Here is a 19,173-nt window from a genome sequence, read left to right on the forward strand (position 1 = left end):
TGTTATATTTGTAGGTATTCACATTCATTTGTTTTTTATATGATGCTCAAATTGAATACTAACTGATACGTGACTTTAATTCTAAAATGAAACAAATTAATATTTATATTGAGTTCTTAAATTTTTTGTAAGAATAGATCATAAATTTGTTAATATATTGGTATATTTGATTATATAATTCTACAATATTGTAAATTTGTGCTTTACACAAATAATTTTAGAATTTTCCACGATATCCTCCACGGCCACGATAAGGTCTTCCTCCCGAATGCTTTCCTCTGTATATATGTGGTTTTATGAGAGGGCTGGATCTTCCTCTCATCATTTTACCTCTTCCATGCCAATCTGATCCTCTTTGGAATGTATGCTCCATTTCTAGTTCTTCTGCAGAATCTTCTAACATCATAGGACTTTCACCACGACTATGATCACTTCTGTTGTCATGAAAATCATCACGTTCATTCAAGGAATGCCTGTAATTAGGCGAATACCTTTCACGAACGTAATGGTCGCGCATGGATCCCTTATGACTGGGAAAACTATCCCTATTTCTTATTGGTGAATTGTGATCGAGAGAAGATGCGGAGTCAACACGATGGTCACGATCATCGTTTCTTCTAGGAGGTGATAATGTTCTACTCCAAGGTCTTTTTTGAGATGAATTACTTAAACTCCACCTCAAATCATCAGCTTCTCGATATTTAGGTGTGTAATCAAATGTTTCACGCACGTTCCAATCTAAACGATCCATAATGGGTCTTTTTTCTTCCTTATTTATATGTTGTAAATCTTGAGGGTAAACTTGTACTTCAAAATCTACCATGGTAACAGTTGCTTGAACAAATTTCGTGTTTGTTTCTACTTCATCAGTTTGACAAATTTTTTGATGCATTTGTACATTTTCTTTCTTTGGAGAAACATGTTGGCCACCTTCCTCCTCTTCCCAACATATTTTACTCTTGCTTCTTTGCAAAAGTATGGAGTTCGATGAATATTCTTCTTGTTCGTTTTGTACATTCTCCTTTATAGGATCATAGAAAAATCGCCCTTTCATTTTTAAGCGGAGGTCTTCGGTAGGAAGTTCGCGCAGGGCATGTTCACAATGGCGCAATATTTCAGGTTTGAATCCTATTACAGTAAGAAATATAAATTTACGCGGACTCCATATTACATTTTTTAAAATACTATGTGTGTTTATTTGAAATGTTGAAATTGTATATAAAATATGTTTATTGTTATGTTACTATTCATTAACAAAATTTTAAGGCTTTGAAGTGTAGAAATATCCTTACCTGGATATAAGACTGGTAGAGTAGCAGAATCTAAAAAGTGTATAACAAAATTAAAACAAAACTGCAATATGTAAGTGTAAACTATCGCAACAACTAAATAAGAAATATATTCACACCTTTTGCGGAAACAGATGCTTCCAATAGACTGGATAAACTCGTCTTTTCAAACTGCTGTAAGGTGAATTCATAAGACAAATATTATTCTTTTAGGGTAAATATGGAATATTTAACTGCAGACTATGTGAAAAAAGCACACAAAATCTGGTAATAGGATAGTATAAAGCATGAAACGTAAATATGTTTAAAAAAAACATTGTTATAATGTGTAATGAAATTACTTTTGTATCAGAGATGACTGGTGGTTCAGGAGTCTTTAGTCGTTCCTCTTTTGAAGCATGATATCCATTATAAGAATCTCTGAAACTACGTTCTCTGTAGGATGGAGATATTTTCTCCCTGGATTTATTTGGAAACTCAAAATTTTGAATTGGTGATTGTCGTGTAGGAGGAATGCCGTGCGATGAATTATATGTTGTCGGTGGGTGGTCCATAGGCCCTGCAGCAGGCTCTGGTTGTGGCGAAGATATCGGTGCTGGAAGAAGCGGTGGTCGATGTGAAGGCTGAATTGAACTTGTATTTGGTTGATTGTACATCACTGGACCAGAAACGTATTCCGTTTGAGGTAACGGATGTAAGGGTACAGGTTCAAAATTCATTGGTTGAGATGAATTTTCGAAGTTCATGAATGGGCCACCTGATGCAACACCTGACGACATTGGTGGTGGAGGTGGTGGAGGTAATCCAGCTTGATGCATGTAAGGCGGCATAGGTAATGGTGGCCTAGAATCTCCTTCTGGTTGATATGGAACAGTATTCATCAATGGTGTTATACCATCCATTGTTGGAGGAGGTGCATAACCAGTATTTATATGTGTTGTTACTATTGCTTCATTTCTTAGTTGTCTTGTAAGTTCATTAATAAAAGGTGATCGTTTTCTTGTACGACGTTCTATTGATCTACTTCGACTCCGACTTCGACTCCGCCGACGTGGACTATAACGTCTAACCGGAGAACGGCTGACTTTTCTTCTAATGCGTTCCATACTGCGGCTTCGTTGTCGATCTCGTGATCGACTTCTTCGGCTTAACAATTTAAAAGTTGAGTTAAAATACTCTATTAGGTAAGTTACAAATTTATTAAAATTTTTGTTATAATTTTATAAAAATACGATTCTTACATAATGTTTGGATTGTATAAAGTCGTATTTTACAAGAAAAATTGACAAGGTATATATTATTTTCTTATTAAAACTACAATGAAAGTAAAGAAAATATGATATACATTTTAAAATCATGTCTTCTCACCGTTCATGTATATTAGTACGTCTTCTATGTCGTTCAGCACTCCATCTTCTGTCTGCACTCGTTCTTCGTTCCCAACTGACACGTCTAACTGGGCTCCTTCGTCGATCTGGACTGAATGCAAAAGGGCTTCTACGAATACAGTTGAATCTTGGGCTTCTTCTTTTGTCAGGACTGAACCTCATTGGACTTCGATGTCTTTCAATATTCATCTTGAAAGGACTTCTACATCGGTCAGGACTTACTAATAATGGCGATTTTCGACGTGGAGAATTTAAAGAATTCAACCTAATCCTATCTGGAGTTCGTCGTCTTAATGAATTTCCTCCTTGGCGTTCTAAGCTCCTACGTCGTTCACGGCTCCTGCGAATATGCATCTGCGTTTGTTCTAAACTTTGTTTCTCTGCTATGCTTTGAATAGCTTCAACTTCTGTACCAGGTGGAACAACATTATCAGAATCCAATAAATGCTTAATAGCTTTTTCTTTTTCAGCTAAAAGTTTACTTTCATTGTCCCTCTTTGTACGTATTTTGTCTCTTTCTATATCCTTTGTGCTTTTGGAAGGATCACGGCGTATTTCTTCATGTTTTTTCTCTTCTCTCTTTGGTCTTTCACGATTATATGATCCTTTATAGTCACGACGATGTCTGTCCCTATAAGTAGGCTTGCAATCATTCTTTCCTACATATTACTACTTATTTAAGGGAAAGTATGTAAATTCTTTTAAGTGTATTGAATAGAATAAGGTGACAAAATAATATCTTATTGAAAGTTATGCACAACCAAAGTATAAGGAACTTGAATTCTAATATTATTTTAATAACATTGTATAACAAATTTAGTTAATCTGCAATAAATAATAACAGTTGGGACATTATTCTATGTTATTGATGCTACCTAGAAGGACGTTTTTGTTCTTGTTCCTTTATGTGAGAAGTTTTGGGTTCAACCTCCTTCTTTTCTTCATCACCTTCCCAGGCATCAACGACATCCAAACCTTCCATGAAATCTTCATCGTCAAGAAATTCTTGAAGTTCTTCATCTGGAATCTCTTTTAAACCTTCAATTGCACGCTGTACATCTTCATTTGTACTCTTTAATGTAGATTCTTTTTTATCAACACTTTGTTTTTCCATCATTTCATTTTGCACATTGTTTTTGACACTTGTATTTTTCATTTTTTTGGATGTATCACACATATTTCTGAAAGATTAACTAAATAGCTGAATTAATTAAATAAATAGCATAAAATATCATTTTTTTTATTGATAAGATCACAAAATATTTTAAAAAATGGTTTTTGTGGTTATCAAAACTGAAATTGATTAAAAATGTGCAAAAAAGCTATATAGTGTTATTGTATTAATCCTGAGTTTTGAAATTCGCGTAAGTGGATCCAAGAAATGTATTAAAATTAACCGTACTGTTGCACAGTATCAATGTATTAAAACGAATTATACTTACATAAAATTCACATTATCAGGTTTATTTAACTTAACTTTTTTACTTGCAGGCTACGTAAAATTATACTGATTTTTCAATATATTGAATCTCAAATAATAAATGCACCTCTTAACCTTTCGATGAAACATATAAAATTGATATTAACACTTTCATTACGTAAGTCGCATTATCTTTATTTAGAATCAAAATAATTTAAAAAATTGCACATTGCTTTATTTTCTAATGGCGTTTATCATACATTCCTTTTTAAAATTGTGATTAGTTGCTTGCTAGTAGGCTGATTTAATGGATAACGTACGCACTCATTGTTAATAATACTTAGTGCAAGTAAGTTCGCAACATGTGGCGTCTATAATCATATTAATGTATATCGATAATAGCAGAAATGAATAACAACTAACTTGATGCTTTTTAAATTCTATCATGTAGAAATATTTAAATCCGAGATCTCCGGAACTCGAAAAGTCAACATGTACCTATTCCGCCATATTAGTTACTAACATATTTGGGGTACAGTACGCATAAAACAGGGGCATACGCGTACCCAGTTTTACTCATAAATAAATTAATAAAAGAAGCAATACAAGGTTAAGTATTTTGATAGAAAAATGTTTAATTGATATTGTTATGGTTTCATTAATAGCTTATTTTCCAATTCTCGACATCTTATCCTTGATTCGTACTTATCACTTGTAGTATTTATATAAAAATAAATTAAAATTTACAGTACAAAATAGATGAGGCTACATAAAATGAAAATCATTTTTAGCTTGAAAAAAAAACGAAATACTTAATTTTATATAGTTTTTATTATAATAAATCTTCAAATTTCATTATTTTATTGAAATCAAGACTTAATATTGTAACTAATTTTCTTTCTGAATGTTCATTATCAATAAGAGCAATTATCACTGAATGTTGAAATTAATTGTTAATGATTCTGTGTTTGACTCCTAAAACACTTGTGGACTGATCTTTAACTTTAGAAGATACATAACCTTGCATATGTACTTTCCAGTATGTATATACATATATATGTACGTATGGTGGCATACAGTTTGAATGAATGCTCTATGTATGTATGTATAGTTAGATGATAAACCTCACTATGTTCTGCATCTAAAGATAGAGTTTGTTTCTTCAACTCATTGCTAATTTCTAAGGACTTAAACACAATATTTATAATATTAGTTCTTGCGTTATTTTCAACTATTTGACTATTGCAACCTTCTGGACGTAATTTCTCCTTGATTCTTGTAACATTTCATTGCTATAAAATTATAAGTATATACGCAAGTAGTTAAGGATATTTGTCAAGCTCAAATAATTTTACTTGAAACTTTGATTGTTGGATGTATATAAAGGCAGAATATTTCTTACTGTTGCAAATCCCTTACAAATAATGGAACTGCCATTTAATATCATTATCATTAGTTTCAATTAGTTTAACATGTCACTTCATAGATATTCTAAACTATTATTAATGATATTCCAATAGTCTCTCAATTTAGAGTATTGACCTAGAGTTTTAACTATGGTATTGTTGCATATTGTTGGCTGGAATTTGCAGATTTTTGTGGGTTCAGGTGTCCCCTTAACTCGCTGAAACTCTCTGCTCATAGAGGATTTGTGTATTCTATGATCTCCAATAGGAAAATTGGAATCCTCCAGATGAACGGATGGTCTGTCCTCTGGTTGCGGCTTGATGATGATTGGTGGTAGTACTGCCTCAACAATGCACATGCATGAGTGAGTACGGGTGAGTCTATGTAGGAGTTTATCGGCGCGCAAAGAAAAAGGCTCCCCAAAACGAGGATTGTGAGGATGTTACGGGTGAAGATTTCGGGTTTGGGGATTGAACGAGAGAGAGGTCAGAGAGGTCTTTAACTGAAGATTTATAACTTCTGCATTCCTCAATTAGTCTCTTCAACTAAACTCTTGTGGCGGGTACCTTCAGTGCTCGTTTCCGCAACTACCTGATTCGTCACCGATTTGTACATATACCGTCTTTCCGATATTTCCGCATCTAAGACAGAGCCCGCTAGAAAGCCTTATTGATGAGTTCACTAGCAGGACCAGACGAAACACTCTCTTTGTTTTACATCACTCTTCCATCATACGCAGAGCCGCTACCAATTATTCGCACCACTCCGGCCCTGTGACGGAATCATCCCCTCCTCCGTTAAGAATTATGCGCTGATTCTAGCAAACTTGCAGACTGAATCTAGCTCGAAGTATTTGTTGAATATGAACACGAGCAATTAAACACTAACAAAACGACTCAATAAGTATTTGTTTATTGCACAATTAAATGAAAGTTATATAAAACGCGCATACGCAATATTAGAATTTGAACGAATGGAACACGTATCGCGTTGTAGCGAACGTGGCGCAATACAAAGAAGCACGGGGTGATCTGTGGATAACCAGATCGAAGAGCTTCTGGTTATGAGAATTACAATATTAGAATCACTGGTATGGCGAAAACGTGAGAACGATCACGAAGAGCACACAGGCTCAATGGTGACGAGGCAGAGGAACTATATGTCCGTGAAGTCAGTCGTGAGTTCAAACGGAGTGAAATCTACGAGCTACCAGCGGCAAACGAATCGCTTGCAATCGATACATGACTATGACAAATAGACAGGCATTTCAAGACGTAATCGCGACTCAAATGAAATGACGAACGCACTCAAATAAAATGCACACGCGTGTTTCCCTTCTACTAACTATAATGACCCAATTCCTCGGCCTTGTAGGGGCTTACATACACCTGAGTGGAGCTGAACCACGGCGTTCTCTCCGAGTGAGAAAGCACGAGCACTCAATACGAAAACTGAATCAGGCCCACACTCACACACCCTCTTAGGAATTAGCTGTCGATCCTAACAAGCTCCCAACCTTGCGTGGGTAAAACGCGCAATCAACTAAGTGATGTTAATGTTGTATGATTGTTCGACTGTCTCCCGACTGGTCAGGCAATCCTGGATCACCGTAACAGCTGACTTTCTGTGGTCATCTCGTGTGATGGTTCCTCTGGTCATTAGGTGTGAACTTCTGGTAGTTGACTCCATGCTTTATTAAGGAAACAAAAGACGAATAAGTATGCGATGGCATGACATGCAGTAGCATAAAGCAGGGAGTGGGGGAGGCACAAACAAACTAAAAGCGTAGAAAATGTATACCCTGGCTGAGTACAACATAGAGAAGAAAGGGTGGGCGCGAATGCAAACTCACACACGCAAATTTGTACATATGCTAAACATTACATAAAGCCGACAATATTTATGAAAGAGCGATGTGAAGAAGCGATGTCATTCATATACACGAATTTGTGGAGATGTTAATTTTCATGCAGAGCCGTGATTTTGCCAGGAGGAACAATAGGCGTAAGTCAAAGAGGAGGAGCGAAGAATCTTCCGACTATAGAGTACGGAACTAGAAATTCGTACTTGATGATTCGTTCAAAAACAAGTCAGAAGAAGGATGTTTACCGATTCGCGTTACCCATGTAATCGAAGAGGAAATAAAGAGGAAAGATCCTACTACAATAGTAATGACCTGCTGCAAGCACTGACTACTTGTAATCACAGGTGCTGCAAAAGAATGCAGATACCAATTCTGGTATTTCGAAATGCCTGGGAAGCATCGTGGAACCTGGACAGCTGACTATCTCTACGAGCATGTTTGAGCACGTCTGAACCCGTCGTCATGTGCTGTCATTGTATAGCCCCATGCAGCTGCAGGTAGCAACTCTACACTGCTGTTTGTTGATTGAGCGCTCATGCAGGTCGAGACCTCATGGTTAATTCCAGCAATTACACGCGGAGCAACGAGAAAAAATGAGAAAACCGTAACGTTTGTTCGTAAAAAATTGAATCAACACAGCATAATTCGAAAGGTTAGAACGACCTTAAATCTTGGGAGAACTAAATAAGGATCTTTGATGCAAACAGAATTACGTTTTCTTTTCGCAAACCGTACAAAGGAAGCAGCACAAAATTAAAAGGAGGAGAAAGTGAAAGAAACAAAAAAATACCGACAGGCGAGTACACTTCGGAGACGAAATCTGCATTTCCGAGTGCAGGAAGGCACAGGAGGCGAAACAAAGCAAAGTGGAAGCCGTACAATTTGAAGTGTCACTTACCGGACCGTTGCTTGGACGGTTACAACCGGAAAAGAAATAAGGTTACATAGCAATAATAGAACGTCACTTACCCTTCATTGGGTTATACCCTACATACGTAAAGTGGGGGCTGCCGGTCGACGAATCCTTACGTCAGCTCCTCTCGTCCTTCTCCCTTAGCTGCATTAGGTTGTTGAACTTGAGCCCGTGGCACTAAGCGCAGCTGCACACGGCGACCTTCCTTGTCGAAATTCAAAATGTATCGTCCATTAGCGCTGAGGCGATGGAAGCTGCCACGGTGGATCGCCGCCCGCGGAATTCACATCTCGTATCCTGGGATTAGAATATGTATTGAATCGGACGTATGCAGAGATAAACCAGCTTTATGCATAAATAAAGGTGGCTTAGACTCCCATTCTGGTTGATATGGAACAGTATTCATCAATGGTGTTATACATCCATTGTTGGAGGAGGTGCATAACCAATATCTATACGTGTTTTTATTATTGCATCATTTTTTAGTTCTCTTGTAAGTTCATTAATAAAAGGTGATCGTTTTCTTATACGACATTCTATTGATTTACTCCAGCTCCGACTTTGAGTATGCTGATGAGGACTGTAAAGTTTAATCGAAGAATGACTGACCTTTTTTATAGTGCAATCCATACTGCGACTTTGTTGTTGATCTCGTGATCCACCACTTCGCCTTAATAATTTTAAAAAGTTGAGTTAAAATACTTTATTAGGTAAGACACGAATTTATTAAAACTTTTGTTATAATTTTAGAAAAATATGATTCTTACATAATATTTTGAATGTACAAAATCGTATTTTACAAAAAAAATTGACAAGTTATATTGTATACAAGTTTTCTTATGAAAGCTACAATGAAAGCAAAGAAAAATATGATACATTTTAAAATCTTATCTGCTCACCATTCATGTACATTTGCACATCTTCTATGTTGTTATGTCACTTAATCTTTGTTCCCAGCTGGCACTTCTAATTAGGCTCCTTCGTCATTCTGATACAGGACTGAACCTCATTGGTCTTTGACATCTTTCAATATTCATCTTGAAAGGATTTCTGCATCGAAGAGTTCAACTTAATACTATCTGGAGTTTTTTGTCTTAACGAATTTCCCCTTTGATATTCTAGGCTCCTGCATCGTTCATCACGTCTGTGAATATGTATTTGGGTTTGTTACAAAATTTGTTTCTCTGTCATGCTCCAAATAGTTTCAACTTCTGTACCAGATGGGACAACAGTATCAGAATCCAAAAAATGCTTAATAGCTTTTTCCTTTTCAGCTGAAAGTTTACTTTCATTGTCCCTTTTTATACGTCACTTCTATGTCCTTCGTGCTTTTGGAAGGATCACGGTGTATTCCTTCATGTTTTTTCTCTTCTCTCTTCCGTTTTTCATGATTATAAGATCCTTTATAGTCACGACAATGTCTGTCCTTATAAGTAGGTTACAATCATTCTTTCCTACATATTACTACTTATTTAAGGGTAACTATGTAAATATTTTTAAATATATTGAATACAATAATGTGTCAAGATAATATATTATTAAAAGTTATGCACAACCAAATTCTGCAATAAGTAATAACAGTTGGGATATTATTCTATGTTATTGATGCTACCTACAAGAACCTTTTTGTTCTTGTTCCTTTATGTGAGAACTTTTGAGCTCAACCTCTTTCTTTTCTTCATCACCTTCCCAGGCATCAACGACATCCCAACCTTCCATGAAATCTTCATCGTCAAGAAATTCTTGAAGTTCTTCATCTGGAATCTCTTTTAAACCTTCAATAGCACGCTGTACATCTTCATTTGTAGTCTTTAATGTAGATTCTTTTTTATCAACACTTTGTTTTTCCATCATTTCATTTTGTACATTGTTTTTGACACTTGTATTTTTCATTTTTTTTGATGTATCACACATATTTCTGAAAGATTAACTAAATAGTTGAATTAATTAAATAAATAGCATAAAATATCATTTTTTTATTGATAAGATCACAAAATATTTTAAAAAATGGTTTTTATGGTTATCAAAACTGAAATTGATTAAAAATGTGCAAAAAAGCTATATAGTGTTATTGTATTAATCCTGAGCTTTGAAATTCGCGTAAATGGATCCAAGAAATGTATTAAAATTAACCGTACTGTTGCACAGTATCAATGTATTAAAACGAATTATACTTACATAAAATTCACATTATCAGGTTTATTTAACTTAACTTTTTTACTCCGCAGGCTAAGTAAAATTATACTGATTTTTCAATATACTGAATCTCAAATAATAAACGCACCTCTTAACCTTTCGATGAAACATATAAAATTGATATTAACACTTTCATTACATAAGTCGCATTATCTTTATTTAGAATCAAAATAATTTAAAAAATTGCACATTGTTTTATTTTCTAATTGCGTTTATTATACATTCCTTGTTAAAATCGTGATTAGTTGCTTGCTAGTAGGTTGATTTAATGGATAACGTACGCACTCATTGTTAATAATACTTAGTGCAAGTAAGTTTGCAACATGTGGCGTCTATAATTATATTAATGTATATCGATAATAGCAGAAATGAATAATAACTAACTTGATGCTTTTTAAATTCTGTTATATATTTATTTTTTTTATTTTTTTATATATTGCGATACTTGTGAATCAGAGATCTCCGGAACGCTAAAAGTCAACATATATGTACATATTTGGCAAAAATGCATATTGTCAAATGCATAACAAATTGTTTAGTGAGTTGGAATTGTTTTTTCTAATACAAAAAATTAATAAACTAATTAAGTTTTAATTTAACATAGAGCTTCATTATAGAGGATTTTTTTATATATACATAATTTCTTTTTGGCAAATTAAAAAAGATGTTTTTTCCTGAAAAAGTAAATCTCAAAATTGAAAATTGAAGATAAACGACTATGACTATGTGCTATGAGAGAAAATTTTGTTAATTACTTTTAGATAAAAGATAATATGTATGCTATGTACAGTTCTTTTGATCACTCTTGAAGGGAATATTGTAATTGATTCCTATATTTGAATGTGGATGTATTTTAGAAATACTTATTTGTTAAAGATTCAGAGAAGGCACATTTATTCAATTGAACTCACTCCCATGAGTTATTTATTCAAACAACAAGATTATATACTTTGATAAGTGGATAATTCAAAATCAATTAACAGTTTTATCGTATTAAGAGATTTTTTTTTTAATGAAAATAAGTAGAGGACTAATGTTTATATTTTATGTAATGTTTATTGTTTACATATTTAGAAGTAAAAGATATAACTAACATGAAAAATAATTTGATGGATTATAATTTCTATATTATGTGACACAAGAAATTTGGAGAACAACTTGATGGGAATTAACCATAACTATAATTCTCGTAAAAGCTTGACATGTTATCTCATCTAAACAGGAAGGAAAAATATAATGATTGGAAAAAATACAAAATAGTCAGTAAACAATTTTTGATGTTGTGCGTATTACAATAGTATTTATATCACTGTTTGTATATATTAGTTCTATAATAATTTAAATTATTATTTAATATTTCGAACAAATTTCCATTTTTAACTATGTCATAAACTCATATCATATTATTATTCTAAATAATTTATGGATATTCTTAGTTATAGTTAATTATTTTATAGAGATATATTATACAAAGTTTGACGATACAGTTAGTGTCTTTTGTTTTCCACTCAGATTCCAACATAAGTTGCTAATATTTTAGTTTATTTACAGCACAATTAAAATAAAATCATTTTTAATAACAGTTTGTATATTTATGAAATATTACAATTAACTTACGATATTGTTATTAATATTTATTTTTATGATAATATTTAACAATAAAAAGCAATATTGTAGCGTAATTTATTTCCAGAAGGCTAAATCATAAAAATTTTAAGGCATTTGTATGTTTATGATACGTACTGCATATATACATATTTATTTCATGACTACTTAAATTTCCAAATATTAAAATAATATTATCTGTGATTATAAATTATGAGAAATTATGTATGCATTATATTGAATATGGACCCTCTCAAAAAATGACTATAATGTAAAATTTACTGATAAAAAACCAAGTTTGTATTAATTTTGAGAATAAATCCTTAAACTTTAAACAATATTAAAGATAATGCGATCATTTCATTGAAGAATAATCATAAACGAAGAATATGTAAAATTGAAATAAATTATTAATATTCGAAAAGTTGTTTATATATAGCAAATAATGATAAAGCTAATAATGGATTATAACTGCAAAGTGCACATGCTGAATATATATGAAATATATAAAGCCGGTACTATATTTAGCCGGTATTTTGTAATAAACCGCAACAACTATCATTTATTTATATTTTGACAGAATCAGTTTCTCTTTATATTAGTATACTTTATCATGTTATATATATTTTATTAAATATATTCCGAAATAATTTATAATGCAACAAATATTATGGAAAACAAATTAAAACAAAATCAAATATAACTACATTGTTCATATCATTATTAGACCGCTTTCAATTTGACATTTTATTTGTTTCCTATTTGACTTAAAACTACCTATTAACTAACCTTCAGCATTTAAAAAATAAAGATTATGTGTGATAATAATGATGCGCGTAAAGAAACAACTGTATTTATTACTTTGCAGTGTAATATTAAACAATATTAATTAATGTTAAAGGATAGTAGTAAATTACGTCATACGTATCGTTTTTTTTGTTCGCAGCATTACGGAAGGAATGCGATAAGGAAATGTCTAATAAAATTTTAAGTCCATTAAGTGGAAGATTAACCATACACACACTTGTTGTCAATAATCGACTAGGCCTCTAAAAAAAAGAACAAAAAGTTGGAAAGTAGTCATAAGCATTTTGCTTTAAAATTAAATGTAATGGTATAACAATCGCTTTTATTTTTTACCGGCTACTCCTCGGACTTAAAGATCGAATTGGCGAATCTCTATATCTTCGGCGAGATTCGGTTCTAAACTTTTCTCTATCGTCTCGTCTATCCCTCTCTCTGTCTCTTTCTCGATCACGATCACTTTCAAAATCCCTCATGTCTCTTTCTTTTCTATCGCGTCGAACGATTCGTGGGCTGCGTCCAGGACTTGGTGTACGTGACACGGAGGAATGTGAATCAGAACTGTGACCTTCATATCGATGTCTTCGTTCCCTTTGCCTGAAAATGGTTAATATTGTAGTTTGGACAAATATAATTGAACGTTGGAAAATAAATGTAAAAGTAGATAAATACAATAAAAATCGTGGTACAAAGGTAATGCAACCTACTTTCTACGTAATTTCAGAGACATTTCTCGAATTTCATCTTCTCGATCTTGTCGTTGTTGTTCCATTTTCTCAATCCTAAGTTGTTCGGCCTTCTTGTCAGCTTTATCTAATATACAATTACAATATTATAATGTATACAAAATTAATCACTGCAATAGATTGTACTCACATTGCTTATTCAGTAAGGCTTGCATTTTCTTCTTAAGCCGCTCCTGAGGTGTGATTTTCAGTGACTGAAATACGTAACTCTTTTACTTTTAAACGTAACTCGATATGTACAAAAATATGTGTAGTAGAACATAATATATTTCTGAAATTTCAAGATAAATATCATAGTATTTAATAGTGTTATCTGCTTAAAGTTTAATTTAAACGTAGATTCACGTTGCAGATATTTAGCTACAATGTTCAAGTAAATTAAACAAAATATTGTCTAATGTCCTTACAATATCAATTTAGGTTAAATAATACATAAACACACTATGAAGTTTATATTAATAGTTCAGAAATTTGTTATGCTACCACATATATTATATTCATATATTTTAATATATCTTAATACATAAAAACGTACTTCATTATAGGATATATTCTACAATAAAATATCCATGTATGTTATTATTTGTACAAAAGAAAGAAGTTGTACCACAAAAAATTTGATGTTTCCATTCTAATATAACAGTACTACTTAAAACAAACATTTTCCTTATTAAGATTCTGAAAGAAAGAAATTTTAATTCTTTCATAACCTTGATATAAATTTACTTATGTTGTTATAATTACGATAATGAAATTTAAGATATTGATAAATATTTTAGTATGAATGAAATTCAAATTCTTTGTGGTATCCTATCGAGAAATACGTGAAACTGAATCGGATCAAAATAATAAGATATGGAATGTGAAATATAATATAAACGCCTTATATTGCCCAACAGAATGAAAACAAGTTGCACTTGCTGAGGGTTCTTCGTTGAGAGGGTAGTTACATATTAGAGAGTATATACTGTCTTTATTCTCTGTGCTTTTAGTGACTAAGTAAGTGTTATGGTTCTTACTGACTTTGTGTCCGCCACCAGAATTTGTACTTAACCCTGCTTTTGGCTTGCTCCTGAAATATTAAAAAACAGTTTGGCCTTAATTTATTCAAAATATGAGTAATGCATGCTGTATATTATTTCTTCATCAACTCACATGCTCGAAGTGTTATTAACGGATGGTTTCGGCGCTGCCGTAGAAACTTTATCTTCGTTATCCGATAATTCCAATTCTAAACTTGATGATTTGCCACGACGACCATAATATCTGGTATTATAATAAATAAGATAAATTATATTACAAATTCTATATATACGAAAATAAATATACATCTTACCTTGGCAGTGCTTGTGCTTTGTTTTCAATGCTTCGGGATCGCTTGCATCTTGTCTGACTCCTTGATCTTGATCTGGATCTAGATTGAGATTTAGTCCTGGATCGAGATTTAGATACTGATTTTGATGGAGAATAATGTCTTCGGCGATAACTATCTCTCGAGTGGCTTCTATTGTGCGATTTGGATCTTGATTTCGATCGTAATCTTGATCTTGATCTTGAGTTTGACTTTGACCTAGACGAACTGCTTGATGATAAGCTTCTAGATCTTTTTGCGCGGGAACGAGACCTAGATCTTGTTTTTGATCTCGAAACTGTACGCGAATGAGATCTGCTAAAACTTCTGCAACGAGACTTGGATATACTTCGACTTCGTGGACGTCTAGAACGACTTCTTGTCCTAGATCTTGTAACTTTTCTATGTCGTGAACGTGTTCTTCTTGATCTGAAAATCATGTAACTTAATCATTTTAAGTACATCTCAAATTATAGGCGTATAAATATGTGAAGTATGAGTAAATTTACCTCATTCTCGATGTACTTCGTTTTCTGTCACGATTTCTATAAGATTTTGGTTTATTAACAGATCGAGAACAACTTCTTGATCTTGACTTTGAAAATTTTCTATTTATTGTTCTTTCATTAAGCATCGGACTATCTGATCTCCTTCGTCTAAGATGAGAATAATTGATTTTTCTTGAATTCGAAGAAGTAACGTGAGATGAGCTTCCATGAGTTTCTTCTTCGCCGCCGAAACTTGTAATATATGTAATTTGTCCAGTATTTACAGGTGACGTAGATCTTGAGCGAGATTTGGACGAAGATTTTCTGTAGGGATTGTATTCAGGACTTTCTCTGGCTGCGTAACTAATAATAAAATAAAAATAAAAGATTTTTAATTAGACTTATTAAATTTATTAATAAATTAATTGAAAACAATTTTATACTCAGACCATGCATAATTACCTGGGTGGACTCATAACTCGACCAATCATCTTTTTCTCTCTAAATGCACGTCTTTCTCTACGTGATCTTCTGCCCTATACAAATATATTATAATGTAGTAATAAAAAATGTTTTCCAATTCTTTTTTACTGTACAACAATGTCACAATAAAATAAAATTATTTTACCGAATACATAGCTTTCTCTTCTTCTTGTTTACGTGCTTGTCTCAAAGTTTCTGCCTCTTCAAAATCTTGTGTTAAAAAACTAAAATAATCAGCTCCTAAAAGTCCATATTTTTGAGCTACTAAGTTCATTTCGTGTGCTTGTGATGGCTCAATTTGAGAAACGTCCACACAAATATCTAAAAAAAAGAAGAGTATCTAGGTTGCTAAGAATATGTAAGGCTTTGAAATTATTTAAAGAAGGCTTATAATACCTAGATCAATATCACTATCTTCATCATCTCCTTTCTCATCAGATACAACGGTATCTAATGATTTTATTGTTTCTGGTATTGGTTCCTCTGTATCATAATTGTATCCAATAGCTACATTATTACTAGATTTTTTCTTGTCTCTTGCAGCATCTAATTTGGTTGATGAACCAAATTGTTCTTCCAAATGTATTTGGTGTAGAAACTTTTCTTCCGTTACTGTATTGAAAACTATTAGTTAGGAACAGTTTCAAAAATAAGATATATGAGGCATCAAAATAATAGTAATACCCCACCTCCTAAAAATTCATTTTGCACAATTATACGATAACGTTCATAATTGATATGTCTATCTTCACTAGTAAGAGCAATATCTACATCGATAGAATCTGGTGCTTCTGGTATCCAATCAAGATGAGCACGCACATCAAAACGGTCAATAAGATTGTCTTCATTCCCTTGCCATGGCATCCTATTTATGTAATACACATATTGTTCCTCCATATATCATAGTTATATGTTTTATTTGTTCCTTTACATGCATATAGACATTAATCTCACTAGTAGGGACGTAAATGAAAATTTTAATCTACTTGACCGTTCTCTATTAATTAAGGTATAATTTCATATGTTGTTTCATTATGTTAAGATTATATATATTTAGTAATGTTTCTTATTTCAATCTGATATTATATAATTTTAAATCGATTTTTATTAAATAAAGTACAAGATGTAGTAGTAAGAGTATTTTATGAAAAAAATAAATTTTCCAATCTATAATTAAATTTTATTAACCCCTTAACATTATACCCACTTCTAACATACTAAATTAACAGAAAACAGTTTTAAACTGTATCAAATTGTTAAAAAGTCAAGATTATGTTTTATTTTTTATATATACACAAAAGCTTTTAGCAAAAGTGAATTACATGGCATTTACTTTCTCTTAGTAATCAAATGAAAATAAGTTTAAAAATTGATTTATAGTTTTGAAATGATAAATATCATACTTCATATGATAAATAATTTTCATCGATATATATATATATATATATATATATATATATATATATAAATACCTTGTAAACCTCTTATAAAAATATCTTGTAATAATGAATTTTTCACAGCCATATTTTATTTATTTTTGTGTCACTGTGGTTGAAATAACGTGCATTAAAAACTATTATTATAAATAAAAGTTTTGCATTTACAATCATATGAAGTATGATATTTAAATTCATAATTTTATTTGCATAAGTTATTATCTAGGGCAGAATAATAATGATAATAATAAATATTTTCACTGTTTTGGTGCATTCAATTAAAATTCATTATAACACTTTAACTTACATATTTGCTGGACTATCACCAGCCGTTGCTATTGCAGGATCCAAATGAATTTTACATGGTCTTCCATGTAGTTGTAGAAATTGTGTAGGATCTGATTTCTACAGAAACATACACATGGGCAATAAAAATAAACATTTTCCAATATATTGTAGATTTCAATTTTAGATATACATACATGTCTCTTATAACTTCTTATATATTAAACCATTAAATACAAAAATTAATTATTTTGCAATGAAATTATTACGCCTTACTGCGCATAAATGTACATCTTAAAAGATTTATATATTTTTTCAATCAACAATAAAAACTAAAGAGTACAATTTTGAGGTTAACCGAAAGAATCATGAAAGTTAGATTTTCCGTCGAAGAATATTAACACTTTGAAATGTCATAAAAATAACACATGGTTATTATTTAATTGTATATCTTACGATCTTTTCATAGTAATCTCGTCGTCGTTCAGCTCGGCGACGATAATCCACCAGCATCCCACGAATTTTCTTTTCCTGTTTTCGCGCTTCATGCCACATTCTACCACCTGTTTTTTTCACGGAAAAGCTCATTTTACATGACAAACAACACGCGAATTACTGATTTAGTAAGGAACTTTTACGTGGCTAATATTCCTACACGAAGAATAAAAAGAAATATTAATTAACCGACTTCTTTCCCGCGAGGTAGATATTGCATTTTACCACAAGCGCTATGTACTCCGTATTCAGAAAATATGATCCACGACACCACTACCACGACTAGTATACTGACAATATAGAGTAGAGACTAGGCCTGTAACACCTGATTGGTGCTGCCACTGTCAGGTGTACCGTAGCGCGTAGTTGCGATATTTAAAACCAGTTAAAACTGAAAATCTATTGAACAGAAAAATGCAGTTATATTTATACATAGTATTTAATATAGTTAGATGGTATATTAAAGTTACAACATATTTATGTTTCGATTTTACTAGTGTTTGATCATAAATAATGTTTACATTAAAATTAATTAGAATTTAATTACATTTTGCTCAGAAATAGGAGATCACAAAATATTTTTATTTTTTATTATATACTTCTTAAAGAAATTAATAAATAAAGTTACTTGATGAATTTATTAAAAATAGTATTAAACAGAATTAAGAAAAGAAAATATATATAAAACCATTTCTTAAAATTTATTCAAATTAAACAGAAACTCGTGAGTATTAATTGGGTTACGTCTATTGTTACTGGAATTAGTTATAATTGTACAGAAAAGAACATCTATTTCTTTAAATATAAAGTATCATAAAAATATGCAATTTCATTAATAATGATAAACTTTAAAGTGTGTGTGCCTGTCCTTTTATATAGCTTTCTTTCATTTATATAATTACATGTATACATCTATATGTATACAAAGTATATTTTATTTGAAGTTATTTTCTTTGTCATTTAAAATAAAGTAAATGTGAATTTGACAATTCTGTAAATTTTA

General features: G+C 31.9%; 2 protein-coding genes across 10 annotated transcripts; both read right to left on the reverse strand.

Moving 5' to 3' along the window:
- Nucleotides 1-145: 145 nt before the first annotated feature.
- LOC117222787 (uncharacterized) lies at nucleotides 146-10,968 on the reverse strand. Of its 8 annotated transcripts, none has more exons than XM_076527055.1 (11): nucleotides 10,460-10,968; nucleotides 9,947-10,199; nucleotides 9,181-9,843; nucleotides 8,891-8,951; nucleotides 4,120-8,578; nucleotides 3,553-3,870; nucleotides 2,658-3,308; nucleotides 1,631-2,435; nucleotides 1,409-1,463; nucleotides 1,293-1,322; nucleotides 146-1,128 (listed from the first exon to the last, which is right to left on the reverse strand). In XM_076527055.1, exons 6-11 carry the CDS (start codon nucleotides 3,852-3,854, stop codon nucleotides 218-220), a joined length of 2,754 nt encoding a protein of 917 aa, XP_076383170.1. In that variant the 5' UTR covers nucleotides 3,855-3,870; nucleotides 4,120-8,578; nucleotides 8,891-8,951; nucleotides 9,181-9,843; nucleotides 9,947-10,199; nucleotides 10,460-10,968; the 3' UTR covers nucleotides 146-217. The 8 variants fall into 8 exon arrangements, with proteins under 8 accessions (XP_076383170.1, XP_076383174.1, XP_076383172.1 ...); XM_076527059.1 differs by having other exon boundaries at nucleotides 4,120-7,194; nucleotides 8,267-8,578; nucleotides 9,181-10,199; XM_076527057.1 differs by having other exon boundaries at nucleotides 3,553-3,858; nucleotides 4,120-4,232; nucleotides 4,521-8,578; nucleotides 9,181-10,199.
- A 1,951-nt stretch (nucleotides 10,969-12,919) lies between these two features.
- LOC117222864 (CLK4-associating serine/arginine rich protein) lies at nucleotides 12,920-18,463 on the reverse strand. 2 transcript variants are annotated; one of them, XM_033474849.2, is made up of 14 exons: nucleotides 18,132-18,462; nucleotides 17,698-17,795; nucleotides 16,644-16,819; nucleotides 16,351-16,566; nucleotides 16,100-16,275; nucleotides 15,934-16,007; nucleotides 15,493-15,834; nucleotides 14,969-15,412; nucleotides 14,788-14,898; nucleotides 14,656-14,704; nucleotides 13,763-13,826; nucleotides 13,594-13,699; nucleotides 13,223-13,483; nucleotides 12,920-13,131 (listed from the first exon to the last, which is right to left on the reverse strand). In XM_033474849.2, exons 1-14 carry the CDS (start codon nucleotides 18,261-18,263, stop codon nucleotides 13,113-13,115), a joined length of 2,268 nt encoding a protein of 755 aa, XP_033330740.2. In that variant the 5' UTR covers nucleotides 18,264-18,462; the 3' UTR covers nucleotides 12,920-13,112. The 2 variants fall into 2 exon arrangements, with proteins under 2 accessions (XP_033330740.2, XP_033330742.2); XM_033474851.2 differs by lacking the exons at nucleotides 12,920-13,131; nucleotides 13,223-13,483 and having other exon boundaries at nucleotides 13,593-13,699; nucleotides 14,652-14,704; nucleotides 18,132-18,463.
- Nucleotides 18,464-19,173: the final 710 nt, after the last annotated feature.

The sequence above is a fragment of the Megalopta genalis genome, chromosome 17 (assembly GCF_051020955.1).
Source record: "Megalopta genalis isolate 19385.01 chromosome 17, iyMegGena1_principal, whole genome shotgun sequence".
Classification (NCBI taxonomy): Eukaryota; Metazoa; Arthropoda; class Insecta; order Hymenoptera; family Halictidae; genus Megalopta; species Megalopta genalis.